Genomic DNA, 13,300 nt, shown 5'->3' on the forward strand with positions numbered 1-13,300 from the left:
TCCTAACGCCTACATTCTGCTGTACAGCCGTCAGCCCTTCCACAGAGCCACCATACCCCGGACCTGACCCACCACAGAGCCACCATACCCCGGATCTGACCCACCACAGACCCACCATACCCCGGACCTGACCCACCACAGAGCCACCATACCCCGGATCTGACCCACCACAGATCCAACATACCCCGGACCTGACCCACCACAGACCCAACATACCCCGGACCTGACCCACCACAGACCCAACATATCCCGGACCTGACCCACCACAGACCCACCATACCCCGGATCTGACCCACCACAGACCAAAAACATACCCAGTCCCAGGATCTAACTGGGACCCATGCTCTCCTAGCCACTACTCATTCCACAGGCCCAATTGACCATGGCTCTAGGCCCAGCATACCTTCTGAGACCCACCACAGACCCAACTTACCCAACATTTCCCAGATCTGACCCACCACAGACCCAATTTACCCAACATTTCCCAGATCTGACCCACCACAGACCCAACTTACCCAAATCTGACCCACCACAGACCCAACTTACCCAACATTTCCCAGATCTGACCCACCACAGACCCAACTTACCAAACATTTCCCAGATCTGACCCACCACCGGCCCAACTTACCCATCATCCCCCATATCTGACACACCACCGGCCCAACTTACCCATCATCCCCCATATCTGACCCACCACCGGCCCAACTTACCCATCATCCCCCATATCTGACCCACCACCGGCCCAACTTACCCATCATCCCCCATATCTGACCCACCACCGGCCCAACTTACCCATCATCCCCCATATCTGACCCACCACCGGCCCAACTTACCCATCATCCCCCATATCTGACACACCACCGGCCCAACTTACCCATCATCCCCCATATCTGACACACCACAGACCCAACTTACCCATCATCCCCCATATCTGACACACCACAGACCCAACTTACCCATCATCCCCCATATCTGACCCACCACCGGCCCAACTTACCCATCATCCCCCATATCTGACCCACCACCGGCCCAACTTACCCATCATCCCCCATATCTGACCCACCACCGGCCCAACTTACCCATCATCCCCCATATCTGACACACCACCGGCCCAACTTACCCATCATCCCCCATATCTGACACACCACAGACCCAACTTACCCATCATCCCCCATATCTGACACACCACAGACCCAACTTACCCATCATCCCCCATATCTGACCCACCACAGGTCAAAAACATACCGTGGCTCTTAGACTCACACTGGTAGAGCCCACAGAGCTAGCCCACAAAGTGCCAAACCAACCCCTAGTCTAGAACACAGCCCGTTCATGTTTGCAGGTCAGAGGTAATTGGATAGATGACGGCTCCATTTCGCTGTCCAATGGGCTTAGTGAAGCTTCCTCCGACCCAGTTAGGTGGGCTTGGGGCTGGTCCAGGACATGGCTACAGGCCAACCTACAGAAGGTGCTGGGTGAACTATCAGAACCCCTCTGGAGTGTGCGGGCCACCCGGAGAAAACGGATTCTGGTGTTTCTGCAATTCTTCAATAAACGTGAATGAATTGCAAGGCAACGTGAATGAAATGTGAATGAATGCAGGTTCCCATGGATACGCAGAGGCACCAGGGAAATGTTCAGAGGATGTAACGTTACAGAATGTCCTGATAGAAATGTATCATGTAGAACAGAAGTGATTGTCTTTCAGACAGGATAGGGAATCGTGCCAGATCTATTCATTCTATTTCTATCTGCAACGTTCAGAGCGTTTCCCATCCCTGAATACACCCCAGGTAAGCTACTACTAGGAAAATATTACTGTGGTTCACTGTAGCTCAGTTGATAGAGCATGGTGCTTGCTAAGCAAGCACAGTGGGTTCAATTCCCGGGACCACCCATACTTAACAATTGTATGCAGACATGACTGTTAGTCTGCTAAATGGCATACATACATTACTAGGACCCAGATGCCGCCAATATAATAGATATAGTGCCATCTAGTGGCAGAGAGGGAAAACGACACGCAACACCAGGTTTTCTACTTTATTTTGAGGATTTTGATAAATAGCTACATTTTCATATGTTTGAGGTTAATACAAGTGTTATTGGAAACTTCATAGCAATAAAATAAAAATTGAAAATCAATCAACATACAACACCAGAAAATAAGAAATACATTAGAATGATTTCATGCCAGGAAATGCTTTTCAGAGGGACATTTTAAGTGATATCTATTTTTGTCACATTTAAGATTTCTATTAATCTCCCCCTAGAGAGCGACTGGGCCAGTATTCATTAAGTGTCTCAGAGTATAAGTGCTGATCTAAGATCATTTTTGCCTTTTGGATAATAATGTACAAGATTATATGGACAGGGGGGGACCTGATCCAGGATCAGCACTCCTACTCCAAGACAGGCCCTGAAGTGTGATTTGTGCTTCCTCCAGACTTAATCTGTGAGGAGGTAGATGTTGCTCCTAACCGATGGTCTGGGATCAGATCTATCTACATTCCCTTTATGGTTACAGTTAGGATTTCGAGATAAAGTTACCTGATCCTAGATCTGTGGTAAGAAGCAACTTCTACCTACCTTGAGTGATCTATCTTTAGGATGCATCCCAAATGGCACCCTAGGGTTCCAATAGACACCCAGAGGTCTCCGTTCTAAAGTAGTGCACTGTGTAGGGAATAGGGTGCCATTTGGGACTCGAACGTAGAAACGATTTGGCTCCAATGTTCACGGTGATGTTGTAACGTAATCTTGGGACTGTTATGATGTCACCCCCTCCCTTCCTTCTCTACCTCCCACAGCCCCCCTCCCTCTCTCCCTACTGAATGTTGTGCTTAAACCTAGACCCCCAGACAGACCAACACGGAGAGAACAGTCTCTAACCCCCAGACAGACCAACACAGAGAGAACAGTCTCTAACCCCCAGACAGACCAACACAGAGAGAACAGTCTCAAACCCCCAGACAGACCAACACAGAGAGAACAGTCTCTAACCCCCAGACAGACCAACACAGAGAGAACAGTCTCTAACCCCCAGACAGACCAACACAGAGAGAACAGTCTCTAACCCCCAGACAGACCAACACAGAGAGAACAACAGTAATTCAGCTCGAGACATGTTTTAAAAATGTCAAAATCATAAGTGTACATATGCTTCTTCCAGGACCAAATAGAGAAAAGGAGAACAGAAGAGCGACATATCACAAATAACAATCAGTTGACGTTGTCAAAACAACCAGATTATGACAATCTATCTGATACGGCTTAACCTATACAAGTATTTATTATAGATCTCCTTAACATTGGTATTGAAGGTAAAGTCATGTATTGATTATATATTTCCTTAACATTGGTATTGAAGGTAAAGTCATGTATTGATTATATATTTCCTTAACATTGGTACTGAAGGTAAAGTCATGTATTTTAGTCAGGTATTTTAGATCAAAACAAGTTTTTTAATAGCAAGGGAGTGCAGTAGACTAGTGTACACTGAATAGGTTATTTTCCAGGTTAGTTAAATGACACTGATTGATTACATTATTGATTAGGCCAAATGATTTATGTCTCAGTATCAGGCTCAACCATTTTCAATCTGTCCCAAAAGGCTACGTGTGCACCCCAAATGGCATCCCATTCCCTTAATATTCTCTGGTCAAAAGTAGTGCACTATATAGGGAATAGGGTGCCATTTGGGAGACACCCTACAAATCAAAAGTCTGTTGGTCGATTTACTAAATTACTGTGTTCTATACAAACACAGATGACTGAATTACTGTGTTCTATACAAACACTGTTGACTAAATTACTGTGTTCTATACAAACACTGTTGACTAAATTACTGTGTTCTATACAAACACCGTTGACTGAATTACTGTGTTCTATTCAAACACCGTTGACTGAATTACTGTGTTCTATACAAACACCGTTGACTGAATTACTGTGTTCTATACAAACACCGTTGACTAAATTACTGTGTTCTATACAAACACTGTTGACTAAATTAATGTGTTCTATAGAAACACCGCAAGTGCATTGTGCTGTTGGTTTCCATAGAATGTGTCCAGTATAAACAAGCTAGAACTCCCTAAACTCAAAAGGGTCAATCTGAAATGACACCCTATTCCCTTAATAGTGCACTACTTTAGATCAGAGCAGAATGGGCCCTGGTCAAAAGCAGTGCACTGTGAAGGGAAGGGTTTTTAAACCTCTCGTCCCCTCTCCTATAAGAGCACACTAAAAACATCTGAAACACATCACCAGGAGAAGGCTGAGTCTCAAATGACACCCTTTTCCCCCTATAAAGTGCACTTCTTTTGACCAGAGCCCTGTCAAAAGTAGTGTACTTTATAGGGAATAGGGTGCTATTTGGGACACACTCTTAAGTATGTAGTCTAGAATCCTCCTTCATCAAATAGTTATTCAATCAATCATGCCAGCTGCCTCTCTCACAAAGAGAAAATAAAAGTGTATTTGGGGAGTTTATAAACAGAGGAGAATCCCCCTCTCCTCGGCAGCATGTTCATGTACAATGTGTTTAATGTTTCATGTGCAACATCAGCAGAAAGCTGTTCATATTACTGGATGTACAGATAAGTCACTCTTCCTAACTAAACGTCCCTATACGTACATTTACAGTGCCTTCAGAAAGTATTTAGACCCCTTGACTTTTTCCACGTTTTGTTACGTTGCATACAGCCTTATTCTAAAATGGATTTAAAAAATAAAAATAAGAATCCTCAGCAATCTACACACAATACCACATAATGACAAAGCGAAAACAGGTTTTTAGAAATTTGTGCAAATGTATTAAACACAAAAAAAAGAAATACCTTATTTACATAAGTATTCAGACCCTTTGCTATGAGACTCGAAATTGAGCTCAGGTGCATCCTGTTTCCATTGATCACCTTCAGATGTTTCTACACCTTGATTGGAGTCCACCTGTGGTAAATTCAATTGATTTAACATTACTTGGAAAAGCACGCACCTGTCCATTTAAGATCCCACAGTTTACAGTGCATGTCAGAGCAAAAACCAAGCCATGAGGTCAAAGGAATTGTCCGTAGAGCTCCGAGACAGGATTGTGTCGAGGCACAGATCTGGGGAAGGGTACCAAAAAATGTCTGCTGCATTGAAGGTCCCCAAAAACACAGTGGCCTCCATCATTCTTAAATGGAAGAAGTTTGGAACCACCAAGACTCTTCCTAGAGCTGGCTGCCCGGCCAAACTGAGCAATCGGGGCAGAAGGGCCTCGGTCAGGGAGGTGACCAAGAACCTGATGTTCACTCTGACAGAGCTCCAGAGTTCCTCTGTGGAGATGGGAGAACCTTCCAGAAGGACAACCATCTCTGCAGCACTCCACCAATCAGGCCTTTATGGTACAGTGGCCAGAGGGAAGCCACTCCTCAGTAAAAGGCACATGACAACCCGCTTGGAGTTTGCCAAAAGGAAACAAGATTCTCTGGTCTATGAAACCAAGATTGAATTATTTGGCCTGAAAGCCAAGCATCACGTCTGGAAGAAACTTGCCACCATCCCTACGGTGAAGCATGGTGGTGGCAGCATCATGCTGTGGGGATGTTTTTCAGCGGCAGGTACTGGGAGACTAGTCAGGATTGAGGGAGAGACAAACAGAGCAAAGTACAGAGAGATCCTTGATGAAAACCTGCTCCAGAGCACTCAGGACCTCAGACTGGGGCGAAGGTTCACCTTCCAACAGGACAACGACCCTAAGCACACAGCCAAGACAACGCAGGAGTGGCTTCGGGACAAGTCTCTGAATGTCCTTGAGTGGCCCAGCCAGAGCCTGGACTTGAATCTGATCGAACATCTCTGGAGAGACCTGAAAATAGCTGTGCAGCAACGCTCCCCATCAAACCTGACAGAGCTTGAGAGGATCTGCAGAGAAGAATGGGAGAAACTCCCCAAATACAGGTGTGCCAAGCTTGTAGTATCATACCCAAGACTTGAGGCTGTAATCGCTGCCAAAGGTGTAAAGGCTCTGAATACTTATGTAAATGTAATATTTCCATTTTTTGTTGTTGAATAAATTAGCAAAAATGTATAGAAACCAGTTTTTGCTTTGTCATTATAGGGCATTGTTTGTAGATTGATGAGGCAAAAAAAAACAATTTAATCAATTTTAGAATAAGGCTGTAAAGTTACAAAATGTGGAAAAAGTCAAGGGGTCTGAATACTTTCCGAAGGCACTGTCCGTCACTCTTCCTAACTAAATGTCCCTATACGTCACTCTTCCTAACTAAATGTCCCTATACGTCACTCTTCCTAACTAAATGTCCCTATACGTCACTCTTCCTAACTAAATGTCCCTATACGTCACTCTTCCTACCTAAATGTCCCTATACGTCACTCTTCCTACCTAAATGTCCCTATACGTCACTCTTCCTAACTAAATGTCCCTATACGTCACTCTTCCTAACTAAATGTCCCTATACGTCACTCTTCCTAACTAAATGTCCCTATACGTCACTCTTCCTAACTAAATGTCCCTATACGTAACTCTTCCTACCTAAATGTCCCTATACGTCACTCTTCCTAACTAAATGTCCCTATACGTCACTCTTCCTAACTAAATGTCCCTATACGTCACTCTTCCTAACTAAATGTCCCTATACGTCACTCTTCCTAACTAAATGTCCCTATACGTCACTCTTCCTAACTAAATGTCCCTATACGTCACTCTTCCTAACTAAATGTCCCTATACGTCACTCTTCCTAACTAAATGTCCCTATACGTCACTCTTCCTAACTAAATGTTCCTATACGTCACTCTTCCTAACTCTTCACTAGAAGATTCACAATACAGGGAAGTTTAAATAAGGTCTGTGTATACTAAGTAAAGGCCGTCCACTCCACACGGAGACTCAACTGAAACCCAGAAATAGCAGAATTCCAACGTTGCGGTGTTTAGAACAGGGTTTTCCAGTACATTCCATTATTACATAGAACAGTATTGAAGTCTGGGTGATGGAAGCGTTAAAGGAACCCTCTCCCTGCTCTCTGTTGTAATATGAATAGATGTTGCGTTTTAAAAGCTATTGAGTCCCCTATGAGCTGAAGCATTTGAGTGCCTGCATTTCTCCCTCTCCTTCTCACACACACACACACACACACACACACACACACACACACACACCCTTCCACCACACACTATATCCCTATCTTTCCAAACGTCAACCTCTTGTCAGTTCAGTTAACCAAAACCTAAAAAAAAAAACTTGCGGGGCCATACTTGCGAACTTTCGCTTAGACCATGGTTTAAACCATTGGTCTAAAATGGCTAGCTGATAACTTTTCTCATAAGCCAACCTGGACAAATTAGCCACGATGCTGAGGACGGCCAGCTGAGCAGATAATTATATCCGGTAGCAAATTCCGTCTCAGCCAATTAAAATCGTCCACGTAGTTGGACGCGATACAACACTGAAGCATCACATGCAAGAATGTGTCTGGACAACGATCTCACAGTATAAAAACGCCTAGTTCCTGACATTTCTCACCACTTGCAACGTAAGTTGGAAAAACCCCCGCGGGGTCATCATTTTATCCTGACATATGGAATTGCATTCATTTTGGTATTGTGTTAAGAAGGAAAGTGCAGTCATCCCGTTAAAAATTAAGATTAAGAATGAATTTCTTACCATTCACACCAGATAGTGTCCTCCTTGCTACAACCTATTGCATATGGGACTGCAGTGTAGCCTACACTTCAAATATGTATTAAATCTACTCTAATTGTGGTTGTATTGTGAATGGAAGAGCAGACATCATGTAGTAAATATACAGCCTAATACCCAAATATTAGTCACTACAATGAGCACAGGCGAAATGACATAGATGTGTACACTTCATTGTATAAGGCTTTATTTATTAGCATTTTTATTAAATCGTCTACTTCGTCACATTTGGCTATTTCACTCGAGGACCAGCAGTGGGAGGGTTTTCTCCTTAAAAATAATCTTGCCCCCGAATGGTATTCGAACTCACAGCCACCATATGCCGACACCGTGGAGTAGATCACACTAGTGGATCACGCCACCACTCCGGCTAGCGGTAGAGGGTAAATCACGCCACCACTCCGGCTAGCGGTAGAGGGTAAATCACGCCACCACTCCGGCTAGCGGTAGAGGGTAAATCACGCCACCACTCCGGCTAGCGGTAGAGGGTAAATCACGCCACCACTCCGGCTAGCGGTAGAGGGTAAATCACGCCACCACTCCGGCTAGCGGTAGAGGGTAAATCACGCCACCACTCCGGCTAGCGGTAGAGGGTAAATCACGCCACCACTCCGGCTAGCGGTAGAGGGTAAATCACGCCACCACTCCGGCTAGCGGTAGAGGGTAAATCACGCCACCACTCCGGCTAGCGGTAGAGGGTAAATCACGCCACCACTCCGGCTAGCGGTAGAGGGTAAATCACTGCTATTTGACAACACCGCGAGTCCTCGCCTTTTACTTTTACAATGTATGAATAACAAAGTTACAATATAATCCTCCTGCATTTTTCAGTGAAAGCACATGGATGTGTGTTAAATGGATAAGCAAAAATTTGTAATTTGGTCATATATGCGAAAACCGTCATTTTGCAAATATATTGAGACACTCCACTTACACCATGGGGTAACAAATTAAACCAAGCAGTTGGAAGCAAATGTACCTATTGAACAAATGTGATTGGATGGTGGCTCTACCGTTTAAGTTCTCTGATAGGTTGATTCGTTATTTTGCTACCGGATATAATGATCTGCTCAGATGGCCTTCCTCAGCATCGTGGCTAATTTGGCCAGGTTGGCCTGAGAGAAAAAGCTAGCAGCTAGTCATTTTAGACTAATGGTTTAAACCATGGTCTAAGCAAAAGTTCACAAGTATGGTCCCTGGCAGTTCAGTTCAGTTAACCGAAACCGCCAAACCTCGCCAGTTCAGTTTACCAAAACCTCCACACCTCGCCAGTTCAGTTTACCAAAACCTCCACACCTCGCCAGTTCAGTTCCTTTCTCCCACCAGCAGAGGAAGCTGAGTCAAAGCAGCCTGTATGTTAGTTAGCCTGTATGTAGCCTCATAGCTCCGAGCAGCGCTGCAGCTCTCCCTCACAGGGAGGAGTAGAAGAAGATGTAGGCTGTGGAGGACTCTCCCTCACAGGGAGGAGTAGAAGAAGATGTAGGCTGCGGAGGAACTCTCCCTCACAGGGAGGAGTAGAAGAAGATGTATGCTGCGGAGGACTTGACGGTGGAGGTGGAGATTTCGGAGACTTCGTGGTCGTCAAACTTGTACCAGCGCTGTTTCACGGCGTTCTTACAGTAGGCTGTGTAGTGACCACCATCCAGACCCCCATAATGGTTCTGTTACAGACAGGGAGGGACACAGAGGGTTAACGGCCTGTTTCACGGCGTTCTTACAGTAGGCTGTGTAGTGACCACCATCCAGACCCCCATAATGGTTCTGTTACAGACAGGGAGGGACACAGAGGGTTAACGGCCTGTTTTATATATATCTAACAATCACACAAGATAAACAAATCTGATAACTCCTTCAGACCTGGTGAAGTACATGTCAAACACTTTTAAAGCTTGGGAGTTTCTGGACTTTTTCCATTGGCTCCATTGTAATAAGTCAAGCACTGATTAATTATGTGTCATTAATATACACTACATGACCAAAGGTATGTGGACACCTGCTTGTCGAACATCTCATTCCAAAATCATGTGCATTAACATAGAATTGGTCCCCCTTTGATGCTATAACAGCCTCCTCTCTTCTGGGAAGGCTTTCCACTAGATGTTGGAACATTGCTGCGGGGACTTGCTTCCATTCAGCCACAAGAGCATTAGTGAGGTCGGGCACTGATGTTGGGCGATCAGGCCTGGCTTGCAGTTGGCGTTCAAATTCATCCCAAAGGTTGTGGTCAGGGCTCTGGGCAGGCCAGTCAAGTTCTTCCACACCGATCTCGACAAACCATTTCTATATGGACCTCGCTTTGTGCACGGGGGCACTGTCATGCTGAAACAGGAAAGGACCTTCCCCAAACTGTTGCCACAAAGTTGGAAGCACAGAATTGTCTAGAATGTCATTGTATGCTGCAGCGTTAAGATTCCCTTCACTGGAACTTGGGGGCCTAGCCCGAACCATGAAAAACAGCCCCAGACCATTATTCCTCCTCCACCAAACTTTACAGTTGGCACTATGCATTCGGGCAGGTAGCGTTCTCCTGGCATCTGCCAAACCCAGATTCGTCCGACGGACTGCCAGATGGTGAAGCGTGATTCATCACTCCAGAGAACGCGTTTCCACTGCTCCAGAGTCCAATGGCGGCGAGCTTTACACCACTCCAACCGATGCTTGGCATTGCGCATGGTGATCTTAAACTTGTGTGCGGCTGCTCGGCCATGGAAACCCATTTCATGAAGCTCCCAACAAACAGTTATTGTGCTGACCTTGCTTCCAGAGGAAGTTTGGAACTCGCTAGTGTGTGTTGTAAGTGAGGACGGACAAGTTTTACCCGCTACGCGCTTCAGCACTCGGCGGTGCCGTTCTGTGAGCTTGTGTGGCCTACCACTTCGCGGCTGAGCCGTTGTTGCTCCTAGACGTTTCCACTTCACAATAACAGCACTTACAGTTGACCGGGGGCAGCTCTAGCAGGGCAAAAAATTTGACAAAAACTGACTTGTTGGAAAGGTGGCATCCTATGACGGTGCCACGTTGAAAGTCACTGAGCTCTTCAGTAAGGCCATGCTACTGCCAATGTTTGTCTATGGAGATTGCATGGCTGTGTACTCAATTTTATACACCTGTCAGCAACGGGTGTGGCTGAAATAGCCGAATCCACTAATTTGAAGGGGTGTCCACATACTTTTGTATATATATATATATATATGTAATTTACCATAGGCTTTTATCCAAAGTGACAGTAGCGTATGGGTGGCCACAGCGGGAATGGAACCCACGACCCTGGCGTTGCAAGACCCATGCTCTACCAACTGAGCCACACAGGGAAGTATTTGACTGCAGTGTTTCCAGGCAGGTGTAAGATGCTTCGGTACTTACAGACACCCCAAACAGGTTGTATCTCTTGAGGCTGGCTCTGGGTCCGATGACGTACTGACTGACGTCTAGATTCTCCAGAGGGAAGTCTACTGTCGTCTGCAGCTTCTGCTTCCAACGGCCCTCGAACGAGAACCTACAAGAGACAGCAGTACTGGGGTTAATACACACTGTTATCGTTGTGTGTGTGTGTGTGTGTGTGTGTGTGTGTTGTGGCCTTATACAGTTGAATCTGAAGTTTACATACACCTTAGCCAAATACATTTAAACTCAGTTAGGATCACCACTTTATTTTAAGAATGTGAAATGTCATAATAATAATAGTAGAGAGAATGCTTTATTTCAGCTTTTATTTATTTCATCACATTCCCAGTGGGTCAGAAGTTTACAAAACACTCAATTAGTATTTGGTAGCATTGCCTTTAAATTGTTTAACTTGGATCAAACGTTTCAGGTAGCCTTGTGGTCTGCCCACACATTTTCTATAGGATTGAGGTCAGGGCTTTGTGATGGCCACTCCAATACATTGACTTTGTTGTCCTTAAGCCATTTTGCCACAACTTTGGAAGTATGCTTGGGGTCATTGTCCATTTGGATGACCCAAATTGCGACCAAGCTTTAACTTCCTGACTGATGTCTTGAGATGTTGCTTCAATATATCCACATAAGTTTCCTTTCTCATGATGCCATCTATTTTGTGAAGTGCACCAGTCCCTCCTGGAGCAAAGCACCCCCACAGCATGATGCTGCCACCCCCGTGCTTCACGGTTGGGATGGTGTTCTTCGGCTTGCAAGCGACCCCTTTTTTCCTCCAAACATAACGATGGTCATTATGGCCAAACAGTTCTATTTTTGTTTCATCAGACTTTTCTCCAAAAAGTACGATCTTTGTCCCCATGTGCAGTTGCAAACCGTAGTCTAGCTTTTTTATGGCGGTTTTGGAGCAGTGGCTTCTTCCTTGCTGAGCGGCCTTTCAGGTTATGTCGATATAGGACTCGTTTTACTGTGGATATAGATACTTTTGTACCTGTTTCCTCCAGCATCTTCACAAGGTCCTTTGCTGTTGTTCTGGGATTGATTTGCACTTTTCGCACCAAAGTACGTTCATCTCTAGGAGACAGAACGCGTCTCCTTCCTGAGCGGTATGACTGCTGCGTGGTCCCATGGTGTTTATACTTGCGTACTATTGTTTGTACAGATGAACGTGGTACCTTCAGGCGTTTGGAAATTGCTCCCAAGGATGAACCAGACTGAACCAGACCATTTTTTTCTGAGGTCTTGGCTGATTTCTTTTGATTTTCCCATGATGTCAAGCAAAGAGGCACTGAGTTTGAAGGTAGGCCTTGAAATACATCCACAGGTTCACCTCCAATTGACTCAAATGATGTCAATTAGCCTATCAGAAGCTTCTAAAGCCATGACATCATTTTCTGGAATTTTCCAAGCCGTTTAAAAGCACAGTCAATTTAGTGTATGTAAACTTCTGACCCACTGGAATTGTGATACAGTGAATTATAAGTGAAATAATCTGTCTGTAAAGAATTGTTGGAAAAATTACTTGTGTCATGCACAAAGTAGATGTCCTAACCGTCTTGCCAAAACTATAGTTTGTTAACAAGAAATTTGTGGAGTGGTTGAAAAACGAGTTTTAATGACTCCGACCTAAGTATATGTAAACTTGCGACTTCAACTGTAGGTGCCATTTCAAATGGACATGGTGTTCTAAGTAGGTACCGTTTTAGGTGCACCAGTATGATGGGCGGGACCTTCCAGATCTCCAGTTTCTTGATGGAGTCTCTGAGAGCTTTACAGTGTCGACAGAACACCTTGTTGTTGTCGGTCAGCTTCTCCTCTTTAGAAAACAGCTTCAGACAGTCCTGGAACACAGTAAAACATGGTTAGATTAGACAGCTTCAGACAGTCCTGGAACACAGTAAAACATGGTTAGATTAGACAGCTTCAGACAGTCCTGGAACACAGTAAAACATGGTTAGATTAGACAGCTTCAGACAGTCCTGGAACACAGTAAAACATGGTTAGATTAGACAGCTTCAGACAGTCCTGGAACACAGTAAAACATGGTTAGATTAGACAGCTTCAGACAGTCCTGGAACACAGTAAAACATGGTTAGATTAGACAGCTTCAGACAGTCCTGGAACACAGTAAAACATGGTTAGATTAGACAGCTTCAGACAGTCCTGGAACACAGTAAAACATGGTTAGATATATATAT

General features: G+C 44.9%; 1 protein-coding gene across 1 annotated transcript in view; it reads right to left on the bottom strand.

Moving 5' to 3' along the window:
* Positions 1 to 7,311: 7,311 nt before the first annotated feature.
* The window catches only part of LOC311126186 (ubiquitin carboxyl-terminal hydrolase 8-like), a gene marked incomplete at its 5' end in the record, with an annotated part of 28,580 nt that continues 22,591 nt past the window's right edge, over positions 7,312 to 13,300 (bottom strand). Inside the window, 3 exons of the mRNA XM_084200203.1 lie at positions 7,312 to 9,367; positions 11,070 to 11,202; positions 12,801 to 12,943. Coding sequence (XP_084056329.1) covers positions 9,209 to 9,367; positions 11,070 to 11,202; positions 12,801 to 12,943 — 435 coding nt within the window. The remainder of the gene's footprint in view (positions 9,368 to 11,069; positions 11,203 to 12,800; positions 12,944 to 13,300) is intronic.

This window comes from Coregonus lavaretus, assembly GCF_964263955.1.
Source record: "Coregonus lavaretus genome assembly, contig: HAP1_SCAFFOLD_5958, whole genome shotgun sequence".
Lineage (NCBI taxonomy): Eukaryota > Metazoa > Chordata > Actinopteri > Salmoniformes > Salmonidae > Coregonus > Coregonus lavaretus.